The sequence below is a fragment of the Anas platyrhynchos genome, chromosome 7 (assembly GCF_047663525.1).
Source record: "Anas platyrhynchos isolate ZD024472 breed Pekin duck chromosome 7, IASCAAS_PekinDuck_T2T, whole genome shotgun sequence".
Lineage (NCBI taxonomy): Eukaryota > Metazoa > Chordata > Aves > Anseriformes > Anatidae > Anas > Anas platyrhynchos.
In genome coordinates this window covers 8,542,977-8,565,830 of record NC_092593.1, presented here as the reverse complement: position 1 = coordinate 8,565,830, position 22,854 = coordinate 8,542,977, and the positions used below count along the sequence as shown (strand labels likewise).

The 22,854-nt window shown below is 53.5% G+C and overlaps 1 protein-coding gene across 1 annotated transcript; it reads right to left on the bottom strand.

Moving 5' to 3' along the window:
* Window positions 1–16,915: 16,915 nt before the first annotated feature.
* On the bottom strand, window positions 16,916–21,547 carry EN1 (engrailed homeobox 1). The gene is made up of 2 exons (XM_027461671.3): window positions 20,115–21,547; window positions 16,916–17,745 (listed from the first exon to the last, which is right to left on the bottom strand). The coding sequence occupies exons 1-2, from the start codon at window positions 20,833–20,835 to the stop codon at window positions 17,429–17,431; spliced, it is 1,038 nt and encodes a 345-aa protein (XP_027317472.2). The 5' UTR covers window positions 20,836–21,547; the 3' UTR covers window positions 16,916–17,428.
* Between the last annotated feature and the right edge of the window lie 1,307 nt (window positions 21,548–22,854).

Here is a 22,854-nt window from a genome sequence, read left to right as displayed (position 1 = left end):
AGCCAGGGAGAGTCACTGAGAATAAAGCATTCAGCTGATTAATACCACCAGGGAATTCTTAGGGATAATGTTGTTTTTCTTGAATTTCCCTTTCCCTCCACAGCTTTCCTGGAAGCTCTCTCCGTGCGTAATCCCTGCTCCCCAGCCGATTGGGGTGCAGCTCCCTGCACGGGCTAATATTGGCAGGGTGACATTTCAGCTCTTTGCAGTGGACAAGAGCAGGTGCAGCACAGCCCACAGCAGCAGCACTGCCCACGCCTACATGGAGGACTACGAGGTGCTGGGACAGGATCCGGCCATGCTTCTGCCTGCCCTCGGCCGGGCAGCAGAGCTCCTGCGTGTGCCGTTTGCATCGGCTTCCCCGTTTAATAAAGTTGTGGCCTCTTGGCTTTCAGCGCCACACTTTCCAGTTTTATTTCCCAAGGGTTCATAACAACAGTAACACACAGTAGTTATAATGTGTCATAAAATAAATATTAGCAAAAAGCACACGCCAACCTCCGCTGGTTTGGAGTTTGCCTGGCAATACAGTTCCTCTAGTGCGTGCCTCCAAAAGCAAAAGCTGTCTGCTGATGGAGAAGGCTTGTTTGTTTGGTTGTGCTTTGTTTTTCCCTCACTTGGCTGGGCTTGCACCAGTGTCACAGCTAATAAAGGTAAGGGCAGGTGTAGCACTGCCTTTCCCATTGCCCTAATCACATTGCTCCTGAAATTAAGCCTGTCAGCGCGTCGGCTGTAAGCCGGTATTGCGGGAGCTTAATAACTCCTTTGTGAACAAAACAAAATTGCTTCTGGACTTAAACCTGGTGTGCAAGGCTTCTGCCTATAGGGCCAAATTGTATCCGTTGCAGGGAATATAAAGAATGTGCCCCAAATATCTATATACATGTACCAGTGTGTACACAGAAGCACAAAGTGTGAATGCACATACACACCTGCATGGATGTGCACACACAGGTAGGGGATTTTACATAAGGTGTTTTACATTCCCACCCGCAGTGTTTGTAAAGGGGGGTGAAAAAATTATTCAGAGCCTCTGACTCTCTCCCAGCAACCAATTTCCATATTATTTTTAGGTTAATCTCAGTTTCTACTTCTTTTTGGGGTGTTTTTCCTTTTTCTCTAGAAAAATAAATTGTACACTTACCCACTACAAATCATGTTGCCCCAAAGCTGAGACAGCTGAGGTAAAACCCCATCCTAAAATATCAGCAGTTGTTTTATGTACCAAAATGTCCCATCTTTGAAGCTGAGTCTTCATCATGTCAAGCAGCAAAGCCCCAGGGCAGAGCCTTGCTCTACCACAGACTTCTTGTCCGACTTTGTGCAAATCATTTAGTTCTCTGTTCCTCAGCTTGGCTGCTGTAAAATGGGAACAATTAAATCTCTCTACTTCATCAAACAGCTGTAATGATAAATACACTATGAAATGCTCTAAAATATCTGTGAGAGAGATTATCTGCTGGACAAATAGATACAGACCCAGAAAGGGGAGCCCTGTTACCACTTTAAATTAATGGCATTTTTAAGACCAGAAGTGCCAGTTTTAAAGTTCGTTTGCTTAAAAAGGACACTGATCAAACAAATCATTCTGTTAAAAACACTATAAATATATTTCTTTCTATTAAAAAGTAGCACGAGCTGTTATGTGTGGTATGACATACAGCTTTGCCATCACAGTACGGGGTGGCAGCTCTGGAGCTGATGGGGTTTGTGTGGTGGATCTGAAGGGTACCAGCAAAGCAGTTTTGCTCCATCGGGTCAAAATTCTCCTTCCCTAAGACCTGCAATGATAACTCAGATGATGAGTGCCATGAAGCCTGGGGCACAGACCTAGAAGCTGCTGCTGTCACTAGATGGCTGGTGCACAAGGAGATGCCCTCTCCAACTACCACAGCCATGGGAGCCAAGCTGCTGTTACAGAAGGGCTCAGGGAACAGCTTCAGTCACAGTCTGAGAATTTTCTGCAGGAAGAACAGGTGAAATTGGGTGATGCCACAGCCGATAACATGGACAAAGGGAAGGAAAATGTCCAGTGATGGATTAAAGAGAAATTAAATATAGCATCGACACATGGTGTAGTTATGTTGATGGGAGTGACCAACAGGAAGGGACAAATTGTCCGTGTCATAAGCAGAAGATGACTCAGGTTTCTGCTACCAAAGCCTTCACCTTCTTACTTCCACTTCACTTTGCTCTCTTTCTTATGAGCTCCCCACCCAAACTGTGAGTCTGGGGAAAACTCACTGCATGAGTCTCTTCCCATGTTTCCATGCAGATCTAGAGGAACAAGCAACAACCCTGGGGCCAACCACCAAGTCTTCCCTCAAGGCTTTATTTTGGCCGGGGATGAACAAAACCAAAGCAGTGAGGTCAGATGGTGCCCACGGGCAGGTGTTTGCCTGGAGAAGCTGGAGGTGCCAAGACAGGGTCTCCTGGGTGCAGGCTCCTACCAGTCCCCCACCATCAATCTTAGAGCAGCATGCCGTCATGGACACACAGCAGCTGTCGCAGTAAGCTCATCGGGTAACATACACATATATTAAAGTACCTTTAGCACACTTACTAAAACATATATTTAGCTAGGGAAAATAATCTTGCCCTGCCTATAAAAGTCAAAGTTTGCCTTTATAAATAACTCCAGGAACCCTGCACGCATCGGCGGAAATGGCGACGGTGTGCATGCTCAGTCTCCTTCCCTGAAAAGCTCTCTGAATAAAATATAAACATGCTGGAATATAAAGAACAGTTTGGTGAAGATAATGAAATCTAGTGAAGCCAGTAATTTACCCTGTAAATCATATAGCTACTTCTTCCTTACAGTTGCCTGCCCTGATTTACGCCATGAACCTTATTTCCGAGCTTCTCCCCGCTTTATTGCAAGCGTGGGAGCACAGACTACAGGCTTCTGCATGTCTCTGTGGCTGGCAAAGCCATTCATTTTTACCTTGAAATGTCCCACTCTATCTATGCCCCGTTAGCTTGACACACTTGTTCTTTTTTCCAGAGTCTTCTCTCGGGTCTTTCTGAGACAGGAGGGAAAGGCGGGCACCCAAAAATGACCACTTTGCACCCATTCTTGATGCAGTTGCTGGGAACAGGAGCAGTCACAGGGCTGTGTTGATACTGGCCAGGGAGAGATGCAGAGGGGAGCCCTTGAGCTGCCTGGGCACCCCATGGCACCCCACAGCACCCCACAGCACCCCCAGTCTTCCCATGCACTCCCCAGCCTCACGCAGCCACCTCGGGGAGCTCTTTCCCTTTTCATCACTGGCACCAGAGGTCTTCCCATCAGCACGTAAAATTTTCCAACTCAGGCTCTCACATACAGCCCCCCTCGGAAGGGGCTGGAAATAATTGGGTGATATTGCCTCAATAACGCCTCTGCCTATGCTGGGGCGCACGGAGACGCAAAGTCTCACCGAGCCTCCAGGGCCAGCGGCGAGCCCTGCACGGCGCTGAGCTGCTGCACGGGGCTCAGCCCCATCCTCATTGCTTATTCACGCCTCTCCTTTAAGTCTAACCGCACCAGGGTGAGGATATATCTGTGAATTCAAGTGGATTTGCCTGGCAGGGTGTGCGCGTACATTAGGCAGGCATAAGGATGTGTGCACAGTGCTCTGCCCATGCCCGCGCAGGGTAGAGACTGCAGGGGAAAAATTGGATCTCAAGGAGCCTTTCTGATGTATGCTCCTTCAGTATTAAGATTTCTTCAGGCTTTGTATGCCTGGTAATATTGCTCTCATTTTGAATTTTCCTAATAATTTTAAGAGAAAATTTTTTGTGACAACTGCTGTTGATTTAAAGCTAATGTTTAGCCAGTAATGGGTAATTGTATTAAACTAAAAAAAGCTGCTGTAAAGTCGACCCCGGTCTGATTTTTAATTTACTGCATCATCAGCTACTTTTATGATACTATTTAATCTGCTGAAATAAAACTATTGCTCTATGAATACCTCTAACATTCAAGAAAGATTGTTTTTAGCCTTTCTGTTCTTGGGGCTGGGGAGTTGTTAATTAGCATATGAATTATTCCTGCAAATACATTTATTTATATTTCCTTTAATTGTCACAATACTCAAATAAGTCATGTGTTATAGTCCACTACGGACTCACTTTTAACCCTGCAAGGGGGCAAGGGGACAATGCCCATCACTGCTTTGCACTGGCAGCAAATTCTTAAAATGCATTCTGTGTTTCCATGGAAAAACAACACCAAACAACACCGAAACAATGCCAAACAATGCTAAATCACCTTCCCTCTATTTTTTCCCGTGAGGACCCACATCTTGCTCAGCCAGGATGGCCACATTCACTGCTACGTGCTGTAAAACTCCTGCAAGGCTGCCACAGTCAGCGGGGCTGCCCCAGCGAGCAGCCTGCTGTGCAACCCAGCAGCACGGGGGCCTGATCCTGCTCGCCCTCCCAGAGCTATGGTCCTGAAGCTATGTGGTTGGGGCACAGCCGTGGGTTTTGCCTCCTCCAGGATGAAGAATTCAGACTCCAAGAGCCAGTACCAAACCCAGCAGTGCCGACAGAAAGGCTCTCACTGAGCACAGGGGGCACCCACAGTGCCTACCCGGGGGTGATCCCACACAGACAGGAGGCCTGAAAGCTACTTTCATATAACTCGGAACAAGCAATGTTGTTACAAATGGGCTTTTTCTTGCTTATTAACTTCCTCCAGAAACAGCAGGAATGGAGGTCAAGAAAAGCAGCTCTCTGCCTCTGCTTAGAGCCAGCTCCACAGACCTCCCTGCGATACCATAGCACCAGGGGAGAGCAGCATCCGAAATGGTGTGCCTCTCGTTTCAGCTGAAAAAAGGAACTTTGTCAGGAAAAAAAAAAAAAAAATCTATCACAATATATAATCTGCCAAAAAATACTTACTTAAAAAAAAAAAAAAAAAAAAAAAAAAAAAGAATTGTTTATTCACTACTCCTTTTAATGAACAGCCAACTCTAGTAAAGATTACCTGTGGGATAAATAGATGTGGTGGGAGGAAAGGAGGAAAGAAAGGCTCAGGGTGTGACCAAAAATGTATATCTGTGGCAAGTGAGTTGCTGGTTTTTCACATTCCCAATACAATTCTCTTGCAGCTTTAGGTTTATTTATCCTGGTAAGTACTTGATTACCTGCCTGTGCCAAAGGTGGAAGAAGGCTGATGTTAAATCCACTATAAGACAATCAGGTAATGGTTACAAGGCATAGTAAGGTAAAACAAATAATTCTTAATGCTGTGCAACCACCTATTATTTTATCCAAACAATGTCTGGTTTTGTTATCTCCTTATGGTCGAATGCCTATTCCCTGGAAAGAGAGCAGAAGTCTCTTTTTACCTCGGTAATTAGCTTGTTCGAATGCTCCCACAAATTCTTCCTATCATAAATTTTGCATTGCTCTATGCACAATAATGCACATAAAATTAAATAAACAATTTAATTAATTTAATTAAAATTAAATATTAAACATATTGTGTATAAGAAGCCCGTGTCTTTGATTTAATTGGGCAGGAGTACCCAAAGCAGTTTGGGTAACAGTGAAAAATAATTAAAAACAACAAGTACGGTAGCCTCTGGGTACGAAGAGTAGTTGGGAGCTTTCTCCTGAGAAAGGTTTATTTAATTAAAACTAAACTAATCTTTGGAAAACACTTGATAAGCATTTCATAATACAAATCATAATCCAAAAATGAAGCTTATACTTCGTCTACATGATACAGGAAAATAATATTAAATAATTCAATTCTGCCATGAGCCACTTTCCGAGCACGCACGGAATAATTCAACAGACAGCATGTTCACCACCTTCACATTTTCTGTAACATTTAGTTCATCTAGATACATATTAGTAAATTATATCAAGGCATAATGGATCCATAAGTGATAAGGCTGGGAATTAACACTTTCTTTAGAGTGGTTAATGCTTCTTGGAGATGCAGCACAGACAAGGGAAGCAGAGGTAACTTATCTGCCAGGCAAGCTGTGCCTGTGCTGGCAGGTGAGCTGTCTGGCTGCGCGTGTGCTTCAGCATCGGGACCGCGCTGAATTTCCAACCTATTCTTCAACACCTTTCATTCAGAGTAGAGAATATTATTTCCAGCATCTCCTAGCACTGGAGGTGGAATAGATTATTCATAGGGTGGTGTCTCTATCAATACTTCATGCTGCCGAACGCTTGTATTTCTGATACCATACAGAGATTGTTCCAGCTCCCTGAAAAGCTTGGACCCCTCCCAAGGTGGCAAGCCATCCGCCTGGACATCAGACAGCCTGCCCTGCACAACCGCCCGCAAGCTGACAGGCTTTATAGGTCATTTCAAAAACAAATGCTTCGTTTTAACACCTCGGCTGCAGCAGCCTCTCCAACACACTGATGATGCCAACCGGCTTTTTGAGAAATGAATGGATGCAAAGAGAGCCTAATTGGCACTTTCAGACAAGAACTAAATATCACTCAGGTCTCTGCAGAGCGGCTTTGAAGTGACCAGACAATTTAAGTGACCTCTGGATGTAACTTCAAAAGCTGCAGCAGAGCCTGGTTCCTCTCCCACTGAAGGGGCTCCAGCATTGGCAAGCTCCCATGGATGGCAGCAAGAGCGGGGATGGACCCTTCCAAAACCAGCTCCAGTGAAAGATCCAGGTTTCTTTTATGTGGGAGTGTTTTTTGACACTTTCCTGGGAAGATCCTGTTAGCTGACTTGTTGTTACTTTGGTTCATCTCCTGCCCACAGCCTTTTAGTAGAGGGCCGGGTGGTTCAGCAGAGATTTGTGTCTAGCAGAGGTACAAAGGGGCCCTTTACAGGGTGTGGGAATTTCCCGCATGTTGATTAACCTCGTACTGTAAAAGACTGTAGGCCAAATCCTTCAGTCCTCATGCAGACAAAAGTCCACATTGACTTACCCCAAATCTCCCTGCAAACGCTCATTAAAGTCAATGGCATTTTCCCTCGATGAGGGATGGGGATTTGGCCCCGTGGTTGTCGGTGTGATTGGGCAGCGCCAGGAGAAGAGGATTACCATGACACTGAGCCCACGGCGGGGTCTGCCACTAGCTTCCCTCCAGCCCCAAAACCCTACAGTAGGACCATGCCGTGACAGCCAGCCCTGTGCTCCCATGCAGCATCACCCCATGGGTGCCCACCCTTGTCCCCATGCACAGCCATGCGGGTGCCACCCAGAGGTGGAGCAGCAAGCAGGCAGAGCAGCATCCACCAGGCTCCCATTCCCCCATGGAAAACAGCCCGGACGATGGCCCCTCCGGGAGGAGAAACCCCTAATTCATAGCCATCTTATAGGAGGGATGGCCATCCAGAAAATAATAGAAATATAACAACAATAACAACAACAACAAAAAAATAGTGGGCTGGTTTTTATTTGTTTGTTTTAGCTGTATCATAGCTCAGACCTTCCTTGCCATTGTGGTTCAATATTTACTGATCGAAAATATAGACTAGCTGCGAGCCACGGCGTTTGCCAGAAAGAGCGATTATCATCAGAAAGAAATGGGCATTAAAAGAATAGCTCTTCCATTTCCAGAATATAAAACAGACATTCAGAAGAACAAACAGAGCAGAGAAGAAATGATGGTCATTTGCAAGTAAAATACCACTAAACAATATAGCATTGGATTAACTGTTTCATGTATTTATTGTGAACGAATATATAGAACTTTACATGAGAAACTATCGGTACAAGCAAGAAACAATGCAGCCTTTTAAACAGCTGGCTTTTAACTTTAATGCTTCTGCACATACAGTACAAGCCCTTGCTCCCACTGAAGCCTATGCCACATCTCATATTGAGTTCAGTGCGGTCAGGATCAGGCACCAAGTTTTAAAACTTTTATTCCTCAATGTCCCTTTCAATAACATTGCCAACCCCCAGGCTTAACAACCTCAATGTGCTTCGGACATGGTTATGGGCAAGAACGTGCAATATGGCAAAGAGGCACCAAAAGGTGCAGTCCAGGGGCCGATCCTGAAAACTGTTGAGGGACTTCTCCTCCTACAGACGTTTTAAAAGAAAAGGAGGGGAAGGGTAAAGAAAAAGCAGGCACATATTGAGTCCAGTCCTGCATTCGTGTGAAGCAAACCATTGAGCAGCACAGCGGCAAGGGCTGACTGGACCGGACAAAACCTGACTCAATTTATTGTCTTTTGTTGTGGTGTGCCAGGAATGCAGGAGCTCCAGTTATTCTGAATTTGGGCTGACTCTGCCGATGGCTTTGTACTCCAAGAACCTGTGGATTTCTGAAAATTGGTGCAGCTCTGATCTCTGGCTTTACAGATTTTCTCCCTTCTAGGGCTATCTGAAATGTTCACATAATAATTTTGGTTACTCTGTGGCAAATAATAAATTTTGTGAATTTGTGATTAGTTTGCTACTTTTGTGTAGGTTCAAATTGGATGAGTCTGATATTCCCCCTCCCAAAATAAAGCTCCAGAGAGGGATTTGTAACAAATTTGATATGCAGGTCTGTTCTAGTACTTGTCTTGGTTTACCCAGAAATCAGTCTAAAACGTTTGCCATTCATTGCGTGCTTTAATACTGACACCAATTAGTACAAAGTTAACTCTGTTATTTAACTGCATATTAAACAGGTACTGGGCCAAATGGTTACTGAGGTTCATACACTATTTACTTATTTATTTATTTGACCAGAAATTTAACACACAAGCATTTTCCTGGATCTTATTTTAAATGACAGAGTCTTTGCAGAAACAGGAATATAAAAAGAACAACAGTAGGGTTGGTCACTGCTTTCCCGGCAAACACAGTAGCTGCTCATTGAGATAATTAAAGCACCAGCATTAGAGATGCATAAGATAAGGACAGAGAAGCGTAGGGCTGGATTCATGCAACCTTTATGCTGCTTGATGCGCAGGGTTGGGCCAGATGACTCAAGGAGTTGCCTGCAAGTCCATCTTCTGTGATTCTGTGCACAGGGAATAGCCGTATTTATTTTTAGTTCTTGAACTCTCCTTGCAAGATCACTCTGTCCAAATTAAATAAATGCCTAAGCATCTTTTGAAACAGTTGGTAGCAGGTTCTAAAGCCCTGATTTACTTTCAGATTCGCACGGGCAAAATTCCTACAAAATTCAAGAATAGTTTTACAGTTTTGCCAGACACACAAAAATGTTAAGTTTCATTCTCAGAAATCCTAATGGTGTAAGAGTGGCTTTGCTGAAGCAGGAAGAACCTAATAAGGAGTCTTTAAAAAAAAAAAAAGGGGGGGGGTTAATAATAATAATTATAAAAAAAAAAAAAAAAAAGATAGGATTTGTCCCTTAATATGTAACAACAACACTAATGGTGTCGTTCATGTTCAGTCTCATGCATGTTTTCATAAATCATTTTTAATAATTTATTAAATATAATGAGGAGCTTGAAGTGTGGCAAGCTTCTGCAATTTTAAATAAAGCTTTCAAGTAACTTTTCAAGCTCATGGAAGTGAAACCCAATAGCAAGTAACACACATCTGAACACACAAATCCACAGCAGAGCTATAACCTCCTTACAGGACAGGAGTGTGAGACGGGTGCTGCGCTCCCGCTTCACTCAGAGCCATCACCATGGGGGCTCCTCTGGGGCCGGCACAGCCCAGGAGAGCCCAGCAGTGCCAAATCACTTTAAACCAGCTCTCTATTTAGGACACCGACCCTGAAACCAATTCAGTGCGGGATATGGGGGGCAGTGGGCAGAGTTAGTGGGTTAAAGGGGTCCTGCAGGAGCCTGAATCTTTCCACAGCACTCTGGGATTTACTTTTTGGGGGAAAAATAAAAAATAAAAATTGTATCTGTGCTGCTCGAGTCCCTGGCAAGTTCGAGCTGCCCCTCAGTGCCTGCCCTGTACCTCTCATGACACACAGGGCTCAGGGCTCCGAAATGGCCTCCGTTGCAGTGACAAGAGCCAGTGCCCCCACCTGTACGGGCAGAAAGGCACAACATACAGGAGGACACAGAGAAAGGTGCGAGACACCAGTGCCTTGCTATCTGCTGGCACTGCTACGTGCCTTTATTTTTTTTTTGCCAAGAGGCTGTTTTATCCCAGCTACGGCAATATTGAGTCCACTAAACCATTGCTGCGACTCCGGTGGTGCTGATATCCATTTTTAAATTAAAGCTCAGGTGAAAGCTGGCAAATCTGCATGCACGTGAGTTTTGTCTCTGCCTACAACCGTGCGTGCTTGCATCTCAGCCCAGTGCAACTCCCCTGACCTCGGGGCTGGGGGGTTTTGTTCCTGACAGGCTAGATGTGAATAAAATCATATGGTGCTGTGTTTTCACAGCTCAGCCTTCTGAGTCCCATCCCTCTGCCACTGAAATCAATGGCAAAACTCCCAACTTCTCTAGTTGTATCAGATGAGCTTTGTTCCATGGGCTGAAACAATCTAATAGATACCAGGTGTCCTTGATAGAGCCTGTGTGGTCTACAAGTAAGTGGAACATATTTTAAAAAGTCAAATATGAAACAGCTACATCACAGAACCTGTAATAACCCCAAACTGATATTATTATCTCTGGATGACATGATCAGTATCTGAAATGTGACTCAGTATGTAGTTATATGATGCATCCCATAACAGACATGTTCTGGGGGAAACTCAGCCGCATGTTACACTGCTACAGAAACAGATCCACATTTATGCTCATTTCCACAAGAAAGCACGGCCCTCGTGTGTTTTCACTTAAGGCGAAGAACCCCAAACAACCTTAAGTTAATCCAGAAATCCACTTTAAGTATACGTCTCTGCGTGTAAAAAGACCTACAGAAGTAAAAGGCTGCACGTGAAACCTCCAGGCTGCTGCGCTGACATCCAGCTCCCCTCTTGCTCCAAGCTCTGACCCTGCCCTGTGAGATTCCCTGCCTGCTTGGCCCCAGCCAGGGAGCCTCAGCAACTCCCCCAGTAGCACGGATGAGAGGGAAATGATGTGGCCCTATAAATACCCACACCTGGGCCATGCCAACCATGGGATCCCACACCTCATAATGGGTGTAGATGGAAAATGGGCAAGGATTTTCCCAGTGCTCCCTCCTGGTGTGTAGATGGCACAGGAGTCTTGTCCAGCTCAAGCAAAACTCAGTGTCCTGCTCTGCACTGACACGAATGGGAATCACTCTGTCCACCCCACAGCCTGATCCTGACTCACAGCACCTGCGGAGAGGGACCTCAGTGTAGATCCTGCTTGGTCTGCCCAAGGGAGGACCAGGGTTTTCACCAGGTATAGAGGTATAGTCAGGTCAGTAGCCCAGGAACATGTGAATGGGAAGATCCCAAGGAAAAAAAAAAAAAAAAAAAAAAAAAAACAAGGGAACAACAACTACAAAAGCACTGGTCATTTTTCCAGTCTAATTAAAGGTCCTTAGATGTGACAATCCCAGTTCCCATCCAGATTGTCTCCTGGGGCTGCCTGCATGCTGGTGCTCGAGCCCTGGTTGGTTCTCACCTTGCACTTCCATGTCTTGGGGCAGCTTCTTTGGCTGTCCCTGACCACAAATTTGGCCCAGGGCTCTTGTGGGGAGAACCAGCACCTGACGAATGAGGCACTGGAATCAGGAGGCTTCAAAGCTCTTTTTTTCCCCCTCTCTGCCTAAGAGGCAGGAGCAAGCCCCACATCAAGCTTCCCACCTCCACCAAAAACCTTGATGTTGTCCCCTAAGGGTTGAAGTGCTCGCTCCCAGCCTGGCCTCACGGGAAGCACCTCCTCAGCTGGGGCCAGGGGCTGCTGCAGGAAACCCCCCGGGAGAAAGTAAGCAAGGTGTGATGCTCCTAGACCAAATTTTAGGCAGCCAAAGCCCCCAGCTGACAGCACTTCTGCAGGCAAAACTGCAGCTGGAGGCAGCCCCTGGAGTCAAAAGGCTACATGTTTAAACTAAATAATAACAAGAAAAAAAAAAAAAAAAAAAAAAAACTACACTGGGCATCAGGAAAACACCCTTTAATGGGGCTCGACCCAATTAGTGTTTCTAAAAATCCAGTGCTATCTTTCTCTAGTCTTATCTTTTAACAGCCATCCTCTTTCATTATGGATTCGTCCCCTTAAGAGGGTTAAGTACTCGTAGTTTTCCAATAAAGATCTTGGAAAGTACGTTCAAGAGTAGCTTATTTTAACATTAATCACATTTAACAAGACTTTTACCAGAGCAGAGAGAACGCGTAACTAATTGTTGGAAGATCTGGTCAAGTTTATTGTAATGGGTAACTGTCGGGCAATTATGATTTATTTATTCTCAGGGAGATAAGGCACGCATTGTTCTCTGCAAGAAGGAAAAAAAAAAAAAAAAAAGAAGAAAAAAAAAAAAAAGAGAGAGAGAGAAAAAACAACAGGGCTGATCTTAAAGTTAATATTAGTTACTTCCCATGCTCTTTTCACAGCTGAGGGGACCCACTGGAGCACAGACCCCATTCGCTGTCTTCACTCCCGATTTCTGGGTTTAAGCCGTCCCTGGGGGCAGCCGGGGAGGCCGTGCAGGTGCGCCCCCTCCTCTGCTTTTGGGGCTGCTGCCGGGGGGCGACACCGGGCAGGGTCACCGAACCGCGCTGCCCGGCAGCCCCAGGCAAGGAGGGGGTCTTTTAAATCTGGTGGTCAAAAAAATAAAAAATAAAAAAAGGAAAAAGACGCGCCCCGTTATTGTCGTACCCTTCTATCCCCGCCCGCCCTGCTGTCGGGGCGGCTTTACCCCCGCCTTTCCCCGGAGCCCTGCGGCTCCAAACAGCCCAAGCGAGGATGAGAAAGGGAAAAATAATTATAAACCACCACGAAATGTGCCATGTGCCCATGCCCTGACATCGCCCCGGCGCGGCGGCTCCTTCCCGGGCTGCCCCCTCCGAGCCCCCCCGGCCGCACCGATGGGGCCGGGCAGATGACACCGGCACCTCCACGGGGCCCAGCCGGCTCGGCTCGGCTCGGCTCGGCTTGGCCCGGCTCGGCTTGGCCCGGCTCGGCAGCCCCGTCCCCTTTAGCCGGCCCCCACGCCCGCCGCCCCGACGGCTGGGCTGCGGCCGCCGCTCCCAAAGTTTTATTCGGCCCCTCGCTGCTCACCTGGTGCAGTAAAGGTCAGAGCTCAGAGAAAATGACTCCTACTTCCAGCAAATGTGGCTCACCGACTTACTCAGCCGGAAGAAAGAGCTGCACCACCTCGTTTACACGCACTCTTTTAAATCGGTTTCTAAGACATTTGGTGTGGACGGAGCACAAGGATGCACCTTACGCGCTGCAGTCCGACAGCCAGCCTGAGACGGTGGCTCAGATGCTCCGTGTCCAACTCCCCAGCACGGGGAAAGTTACAGATTAATTAATTTATTCTTCTCAGCTCGGAACTTGCAACCCTTCTCTCCAAATTTCAGCCCTTCGCCATCTGGCAAAGTTTTTCCCAAACGGTTTTACATTTAATCGGAAAGCGTTCGAGTCGTGGTTTTAAACCGCCCCGCAGCTCTGCCTTTATTTCTTGTCGGGCAAAATCGAGTCGAATCGAATCGGTTTCACCGATATGAAGCCGGAGCCCCGGGGGAAGCTCCGGGACCCCCCCGGGGCGAGCGCCCCGCCGGGAGCTCCCCTACCGCTGCCACCCCGAGACCTCGCGGGCGGTTTCGGGGGGGCGAGACCGACCCCTGCAGCCCCCTCTTGCCCCCCCCTCCCCATCCACAGAGGGCTCCAGACAAGCAAATATCAGCGCCGGCTCGGCGGGCAGAGCTCCTACCTCCGCTTAGGCACTTGTTAGCGCTGCCTCGGACCTGACTCGACGGGGAGGGAGAGGAGCAGCGCTTGCTAATATTCCCTGTAAACCACCGTGAGATTCACTCTCTTAATCCCGGCGTGGCCTCGAGACCCCCGGGGGCGGTATGAAGGGAGCCGGGGGGGCATCTCCGAGCGCCCCGAGCCTCCCCGCGGCCGCACCGTCGGTGCCCCGGGCAGCGCCGCTCCCCCGACGGGCCCAAGCCGGGGGCCCCCCGCACCCACGGCCCTCCAAGCAGAGAGGGGAGGGGATGAGGAGCCCTCTTGTAAAGCTCCCGGCCGTCGGAGCCCTCAAGATAAACATCATTAGAAATCATTGTAATTGGGATTGTGAAATCTGACCTCTGACCCGCCGGGCTACGTGTCACAACCGTGTCCGCTTTGATTCCTCGAAAGGCGGCACAAAGGAACAAGCTCCGTGACAGGAGGCAGCGGGATCTGCGCCCCGGCCCGAGGGGACCGACGGGGGGGACCACGCGTGGCCTCCCCCCCCACCCGGTCTCATCTGTATATGCAAAGCAGCGGGGCGGGGGAGCCGGACGGCTTGGGGGGAGGGCGAGTGGGCCGGGGTCCTGGGAGCGGAGAGAAAGGAGTTTCTGGGGGTCCCTCCACGTGGAGGGAGGTGGTCGGGGTGGGGGGGGCGCCTGCTGGCCGTTGGCTGCGGTCACACCCCCACCGCTGCTCCGCAGAGTTGGGGAGGGGGGAACTGACCCTAATTTCCGACGGCAGGACGGGAAGGGCACTCTGCTTTTCCTCCAGGGCTTTTCCGCCCGGGCTTGTACTTTCCTCTACGTGAGGCTTGGGTTTCCCCGGGGCAGGGCGTCCCGTCCGCCCCGTCCAGCCCCCAACCCGCACACCTGCTCCCTGTCCGAAGGGGAGGGCGATGCGGTTCCTGCCCTCAGTCCCTGGACCCTACCCAGCAGGGAAGGCACCCTCGCCCCCTCCCCGGCTGCCCACCCCCCCGTGGCTGCCTGCCAAGGGGGTCGGGGGTCGCTCCCGGAGCCTTCTGTCCCCCATGAGACCAGACCTGGGCCACGCCGCCTGGTTCCCCTGGTCCGCTCCGCCCGGCTACGCTCGCAGAGAAACCCTAAAAGCATAATTACATTAAAAAGCCTGATTTGCTTAAATAATCCTCTTTAGGCTGCCTTTAATCTGCTCTATATTCCCCTCGTCGTCTTTATCCTTGCCTTGTCCGGCTCTGCTGAGCCCGACCCCGAGCCCCGGAGCCTTTCCCCGGCTGCAGGTAGGAGCGGGATGGGGCGGGGGCTGGCGGGGCAGGGGGAGGCCGGGCCCCCCACCCTTAATGTCACCCATAGGTGCTGAGAGGGGAAATCAACACAGGGCCGGCTCCGGTAGCTGCACCAAAACATCTTGTGGCCGCAACTCCAGAGCCCCCCCGGGTGCGTCCTCACCCCAGTTTTCCGCAGAAATGACATTTTTGCCTCTACAGCTCCAGGGAAGTGAGAGGCGGGGGTCAGAGCTGAGAAAAGCAGCGAACTGAATTGAAAGGGGCGCTGGGAGGGGGGCGCAGCCCCTCCGCATCCCCCCCCCGGCGGCAGCAAGTGAGGGGGCCGGGGGTCATCTGCCTCTGGACGTGCCCGACGGTGGGGCCGGCACGTCGAAGGAGGGTTTCTTTTCCTGCGGGCAGAAGCTTTAAGTTTACGTTTCGATTCCAGAGGAAGGAGAGAGGGAGAAAGAAGCGAAGAACTTTAGATGGCGCTCTACGACGTTTCTTTAAAGCCTCCGAGCCCTGCCGGCTCTCCGGCCTGCCGAAACCTCGGCGGGCAGAGGAGGGGGCTGGGCGGGGCTGGGGGGGATGCTGGGGTAGGGGGGGTGCCGTCGGGGGGGGATGGCGTGGGGGGGGGGGGGAGATGCCGTGGGGCAGCGTGGGGTGGAGCAGGGGGTGCGGGTGAGGAGGGAGGGGGGCTCCCTCCAGGCAGGGCAGCCCCGGCCTGAGCCTCCAGCCGGGCTGTGGGGCGGCGGCGCTGAGCAGAAATAGTTGTGGGTGTTTTTTTTTATTAAGAAAAACATCAAATAAAAATCTCACAGGCCGCTACTCCGCTGCCCCGCTGCTCCACTTCCCCAAGCCTAGGGAGAAAGCCCCTGAAACCTCCGACAGGGTGAGGCCGGGGAGAGCCGCGTACCCGTCGGGAGCTGCCGCTCACCTACCCCGGCCGTTGGGGGGCTGCAGAAGAGGGGCTCCGGCCTCGGCTTCTCGCCCTGACCCCAGCTCTCCCCATTTCCCCGGGCTTCGGGGGAGAGCTCCAGAGGGGCGGAAAGAAAATGAGAAGCCACGACGAGCCAACAGACAGCCCCGTCGGGTGTCGCGGCTCCGTCTGCCCCACAGCTCAGCACCGCGGAGGCCTCGCCCGGTGTCGGCCGCGGGTGAGCGGACTCCGAGAGCCCCCCCCGGCCAGCCGCGACCCCGTGGGGCTCCCACGAGAGACATTCGTGGGGCGCGGGGCCGACCCTCGACGGCCGAGGACAAAGCGGCGGGCGCGGAGGCACGGCCCGGCTTGGCCCGCCGGAGCCCGGCGAGAAACCGAAGCGAAACGGGGCCGAGAGCCGGAAAGGAGCCGGGGGGGCAACTTAATGCCACCGGCATCACCCCCCCGGCCCTCAGCGAGGCAGGGACAGGGAGCCGGGAGCGGCCTCGGGGAGCCGTGCCCAGCCTCCGGCCTCCCCGAGCTGCCCGGGGAAGGCTCCGCGGTGGAAATTCAAGATGGGAGCAGAGGAGGTGTCACGCAGATCCCTTCTCAACACATCCCCGAGAGCGGAACGGCCGCACGGCTTTCAGGCTTTTTTTTCCTGCAGAGCCTGGCGATATATTGCCGCGTATATCACACCGCGGGGGGGGATTTCTTGGTGAAAAGGGAGACGCGGGAGGCGAGGCACGACCGAAATAACCAAAGAGATTTAAAAAAATAAAAATAAAAAAGGTAGGAAAAAAAAGGGGGGAGAAATATCGAAGGTCTCGGCAGGGTTTAAAGAAGGGGACGATCGGTTTAAAAATTGCTGCACTGATCCATCGAAAACAAAAACTAATTACGCCACTGAAATGGCACCATATACGCAGCGTACTGTGTATGTACATATATATTTATTTTATCTATATATATATATATATATACACACAAACATCCATACACTAAAATAAAGAATTACAGCCAGCCTGGATCCTGAACACAGTCTACACTTTATTTCAGACTACAGATTTCTGAACATAATAAAATCTTTGGCTTGTAGCGGCGGGTTCAGTCTCGCAGTCTGTGGATCAGATTTTTTTTTTTTCCTCGGGAAAAAAAAATAAAAAGAGAGACAGAAATTCACACACACACAAACAAAAAATAAGATCGAACGAAAGATCAGGAAAGTCGGACATTTACTGTAAAGCAAGAGCAACGGACATCGGAAAAGAAAAAAGGAAAGCAAACAAAACGAACAAACGAACAAAAGAGAGAGGAAGAGAGAGAGAGAAGGGGAGAGAGAAACTGTCCAGCAAATAGAGATCGCTACACATATTTCTTACCTGAAATTAAATATATACAAGGTCATATGCTGTTTGGCTATATAGAGATAATTTTTTTTTTTGTAAGCGTTCATATTTTTTTTTCTTAAGTGGAGTCCTTATACTATGGATAGACAATAGATCTGCTTTTAAATAGCACCTGTCCGTGGCTAGGGCTGTCCTCACTCGCTCTCCTCTTTGTCCTGCACGGTGGTGGTGGAGTGGTTGTAGAGTCCCTGGGCCATGAGGTGCAGCGCCAGCCCGTTCTTGATGCCCGTCGCCTTCTTGATCTTGGCGCGCTTGTTCTGGAACCAGATCTTGATCTGGGACTCGTTGAGGCTCAGCTCCTGGGCCAGGCTCTGCCGCCGCTGCTCCGTGATGTACCGGTTGGCCTGGAACTCCGCCTTCAGCCGCTGCAGCTGCTCGGCCGTGAACGCCGTCCGCGGCCGCTTGTCCTCCTTCTCCGTCTTCTTCTTCTTCAGCTTCCTGGTGCGGGGGCCTGCGGGCAGGGCACACACACGCCGCTGGGCAGGGCCCCGCCGCCGCCCGCCGCCCGCCGCCCCCGCCCCGCCGCCCGACGGAAAATGGCCGACGGGGGGGGAACCGCGCCGGCACCCCCGGCCCGGCCCCGCCGCCCCGGCCCCGCCAAGGGGAAGAAAGGGAGAGGAGGAGCGGGGAGGCCCGGGGAAACGCGCCCATCTCCTGCAACGGGCAGGGGGCGAAGGGGGAGAGCCGCCCGCTAGCCCCTCGCCCCGGGCCCGTCGGGGCGCCGCGCTGCTCGCCCCGACGGGGGGGCTCCGAGGCTCCGGGGGGCGGCCGCCGTCCTGGGGCCGGGGTCCCCGCGGCCAGCCCCGGCAGCAGCCGGGGGTCGCCCGGGGCTCCGGTGTTTGCCCGGCCCTGGCGGGCCCCGCACGCCGCCCGTTTGCCAGCCCTGCCCGCCGCGACCCCCGGACACCCAAACCCTAAGGGGGTTCCTTCGCAGCCCCATCCCTCGGGCCGCTCTGGGGCCGGGTGCCGAGCCGTGTCGAGCCGTGCCGTGCCAGCATCCCGGCCCCGAGCAGCGGCAGCCCCGGGAGCGGAGAGGGAAAGCGGCCCTGGAGGATGGGGGCTGCGAAAATCCCCTGACAGCTGCCGGGCCCGCAGCCCCCAGCCGGCTGCAGCAGCCGGAGCCCGGCGAGGCCTCCGAGTAGGCCGAAAGCTCTTGTCCCGGTTCAGCACGGCTTTGCCCCGGCTCGGCGAGGAGCGGGCCGGGGCCCAGCAGAGCTGGGGCCGGGGGAACGAGGCTGCCTGGGGCCGGCACCTTGCAGCGGGGGTCGCAGCCCCCGGCCCCCGCAGCCCGCTCGTCCCCGGGGCCGGGAGAAGCCCCGCGGCGGCCGGGGCCGGCTCCGAGCACAACAAAGAGCGCGGCTGAGCCGAGCCGAGCCGGGCCGGGCCGGGATGAACCGGGCCAAGCCGAGCAGCCCTGGGAACGAGCGGGGGGTTTAAGGGTCGGCGTGCAAAAAACACCCCGCTGCCCGAAGAAAAGGAAGGGAAGGAAATAAAGGCGCAATGCGAGATGCCTGGCGCCCGGCGGGCCTGGGAAGCGGTAATAACGAAGCAGCCGTGGCCGGGCCGGCCGGCGGCGAGGGCAGCCTGACAGCTCTATCACTCCATCAATCACCGGAGTCAATCAAAGGGGCTTTTCCGAGCTGCGAGTCGCTGGACGTGTCAATAACTGGGGATGGAGGTGGCTCGGCCGGGAGCGGAGCGCTGCCCACCGGCCCCGGGAGCACCGCGCCGGGCACCGCCGCCTTCCCCGGGTCCCCCGGCCTCGCATTGCCCGGGCCTTGGAAGAGGAACCGGCCCCGGTCCCCGTCCTGGACCCGGTCCCGGTCCCAATCCCAATCCCTGTCCTGGTCCCGGTCTCAATCCCGGTCCCGGTCCCGACCCGCGCTGGAGGGTCCTGGGCTGCTGGCCTGGGGTGTGACTGGGGGGTCCCCCTCTCCTCTCCTTCCGCTTTAAAAAATAAAACTAAAAAAAAATCTGACAATGGCAAACAGTGACCAGCGGGGACAAAACGAGGGGCTGCGGGGCCACGCCAAGGGGACGGAGCTCGCAGGGGTGCCCGGCCGGGAGCCCCCCCCCGGGCCAAGCCTCGACCCCTCCCAGTAGCGGGCAAGGAGCAGCGGCCCCCGCGGCCTATGGAGGCCGGAGGCCCCGAGAAGCAGCCCCTCGGCGACCTGCCCGAAGCCCCTTTTTCTCTCCCCCCCTCCCCATAAACCCCCTCTGCACCTCCAGCAGCCGCTCAACATGTGGCTCGGCCAGCCCCCCCCCCCGCCACCCAGTCGCCCCTCCGCGGCCACCGGCACCGGGGAAATAAAACCGGGGTGTGTTTGGGGGGGGGGGGAGAGAGAAAGAACAAAACAAGCGAGAAGCCAAATCCGCTGCCTTTTTTTTTTTCTTTTTTTCCCCTTTTCCCCGCAGCGCTCCCGGCCCAGCGCCGCCGCGGTGGGGACCCCCCCGGGCTGCAGCTGGGTGTGGGGGGGGGCGACCGGGGGCACGGGCAGGGGCTCGCAGCCCCTCTCCGCGTCTGAATGCGGCCGAATCGGGGCCCGGCGTCGCATTCAAATTCGGCGACTCGGAATAGGAAGGCGGAGGGGGTTTTGGGGAGGGGGGAAGAAGTGTGGGGGGGGGGGGACGGGGACGCGTTTCCTCTCGCCCCGGGTGACCCAGGACCCCCCCCCGCGCCGCCCCACGCGAGGTCCTCAGCAGGCTGGAAGCCAAAGCAAAGGGGAGGAGGGGGGGTGGGGGGGGACAGGGGAAGGAGAGGGGGGGGGGAGCGACCTTGTCACGATTTTAACAGCTCCCAGATGCTCCGCGCTTCCTTACCCGAGGACGGTCTGTCTGAATACCTAGTGCAGTAGACCCAGGCAGGCCACACCAGCGGCTGTTGCGAGTCGGGCTTTATAACAGGTCCTCCATTATTAGAGCCCATGAGGAGGATGGCGGGGCTGCCGTGCTCCCCGTACTTGGCCGGGTGAGTGTCGCCCCCTTCGCCGGGGGGCTTGGCCGCCCCCGACGCCGCCACCCCCGCCGCGCCGGGGCTGGCTTTGGAAGCGGCGGCGGCGGCGGGCGGCGCGGCCGGGGAGCCGTCGGGCCCGCAGTTCGAGTCCGGGCACAGGAGGGCCGGCGGGTTGGGCGGCCGGGCCAGCAGCGGGTTGATGTTTTCTCTACCTGAGCTCTGCCCTCGGTCTCCATCCCGCTCCCGGCTGCTGCTGCTGCTTCCTCCTCCTCCTCCTCCTCCTCCTCCTCCTCCTCCGCCGCCGCCGCCGCTGCCGCAGCCGCCGGTCGGAGCGGGAGGCTCCTTCTTGCAGCCGAAGTCCGGCCTCAGGATGTTGTCGATGAAAAAGTTGGTGGTGCGCTGAGGGGGCGGCGGGGGAGGCGGCGGGGGGCGGCGGCGGGGAAGGGGCAAGGGGCAGGGGGCGGCGGGGGAGGCGGGCGCGGGGCTGGGGGACACGGGCAAGCTCTCGCCATCGCTGCCGCTGCCGCTGCTCGCCGGGCCGGGCGGCGCCGCGTCTCGGTGGCCGTGCCCCTCCGGCGGCTCTTCCATCCTCAGCCCCCGCCACGGAGCTCGCCGCCTTTTTGCCCCCCCCACCCTCCCCCCCACCCACCCGCTTTACGCCCACCCCACTTCGCGGGTGGGTGGTGGGGTGGGGAAAAAAATTTTTAAAATTTCAAAAAAAAAAAAAAAAAAAGAAGGCAAAAATTAAAAAAAAATAAAAGAGAGGAAAAAAAAAAAAAAAGAATAAAATCCACTTGTTGGGCTGGAGCTGAGATTTTTTTTTTCTCCCCCTCGCACGGATGGATCCAAAACCGGGAGAGCCACTCGAGGGCTTCTTCCCCCCTTTCTCCCGATCAGCTTATATTTCCATCACCAAAAAAAAAAAAAAAAAAAAAAAAAAAAAGCACCAAAACCGCGTGCAGCCACACAGCGGCCCCCCAAAAACCCGCCCCCCGAAAAAAAAAATATTAATAAATAATAAAAGAAAGGACTCAAAATCTGCCCATCTCCCCGCGGCGGCTCCGCGCTGCCCCGGTGTCCGCCGCTCTCTGCCCGAGCCCTTCCCCGCCAGCGTGCTCGGGCTCCGGGAGGAGGAGGGGGGGGGGGCGCTTTTTCTTTTTTTTCTTTTTTTTTTTTTTCCCTTAATTTTTTTTTTTTTGGCCCCAAAATAAAAAGGCAAATCTCTGACAGCTCCGGTCTTTGCAAGAAACTCTCCCTAAAAAATCCCTCGGCCCCACTTTTTGGGCTCGCACCGGAAGCACGTGAGGCGGCCCCGCACGTGGGGGCGGCCAATGGCGCTCCGCCGCCAACGCCGCCCCCCCCCCGCCCCGGAGCCGCGCCGCGACGGGGCGGGGGCGCCCGGGCTCCACGCGTATTTAGGGACACCCCCCCCACCCCGCTAACCTCCCCCCCCCCCATAACTTCAACCTCCCGGGATGAGCGCCTCTTCTGTCCCTTTGCTCGCACACCCCATAATAATAACACCCCCCCACACCCCAAAAATAATTCGCGGTGCTCATCTTCCTCCTGTTCATTTTTATTTTTATTTCTTGCTTAGGGAGGTGGGGGCAGTCCGGAGTGGAAACTTTTTTTTTTTTTTTTTTTTCTGGAGGAATTAAAATGAAAATAACACTAAATACTGGTAATCGCCGCGGCGCTGAGCCGGGCTGGGAGCCGCCGGGCTGGGCTGTTTCTTTATTCTTATTATTTCGGAAGAAGAAGCAGAGCAGCCGCCAGCTTGCAGCTGACTCCGGATCGCGTTGCCTCTCCTGTTTTCTAATGTTTGCTTGTTTGTTTGGGTTGGTTTGGTGCTTTTTTTTTTTTCTGATCTTTTTTTTTTTTTTTTTTCACCTGGTATTTTATTCTCCCCAGCACCTTGGGTAGTGTGCTGGGGCAAAAGGGAAATGTAAGGGTTTTGCGGGGTGGGGAGAGCCGGGGACTTTTTTGAAGACTGTTACAGGTTTCCAAAAAGTAATTTAGGGGAGGAGAAAGAGGAATAAAATAATGTTAAAAAGCACAAGTCCGAAGCGCAGGTTTTGCTTTCTCACCGCACAGGGCTCCCGGCTCCACTCCCCGCCGGCCACAGGCACCTGCTCGGGGCTGGAGCCGCGCCGGAGCCCGGGGCCGCTCCCCGGGGCTGGGGCAAGGCAGAGGCCGGACCCCGGACCCCCGGAGCTCCCCGGGAGTCCCCACGTTCCCCCCACGGCCACGGGTGGCGGGGAGGCCGCGGGGCTCCGCGCTGCTCCGCGGGGACGGCCCGGCGGCACGTGCCGCCGCCTATAGATCCTATACGTGAACGATGCTTTAGGGCTGCGTGCTCAGGCACCCACGGGTGGGCACCGGGAGAGCCACGCGTGATTTTTACCCGCCGAGTGGCCGCTGCGGCCGGCGGCGGCCGGGAGCATCGCTGGTGTCGAGAGCATCCCGGCGGCAGCGGCCGAGCGCGGAGCTCCGTTTTCTGGGGTTGTAGGGCACCGGGAGCTGGCTGTCACCGGGAGCTGGGGGTCACCGGGAGCCGAGGGTCACCGGGAAGCCGCTGTCACCGGGAGCCGGCTGTCACCGGGAGCC

Coding starts and splice junctions, on each gene's coding strand:
- EN1 (XM_027461671.3), bottom strand. CDS start 20,835: ATGGAAGAGCCGCCGGAGGGGCACGGCCACCGAGACGCGGCGCCGCCC. Junction 17,746..20,114: donor TTCAGACAGACCGTCCTCGG/GTAAGGAAGCGC, acceptor CCCTGCCCGCAG/GCCCCCGCACCAGGAAGCTG.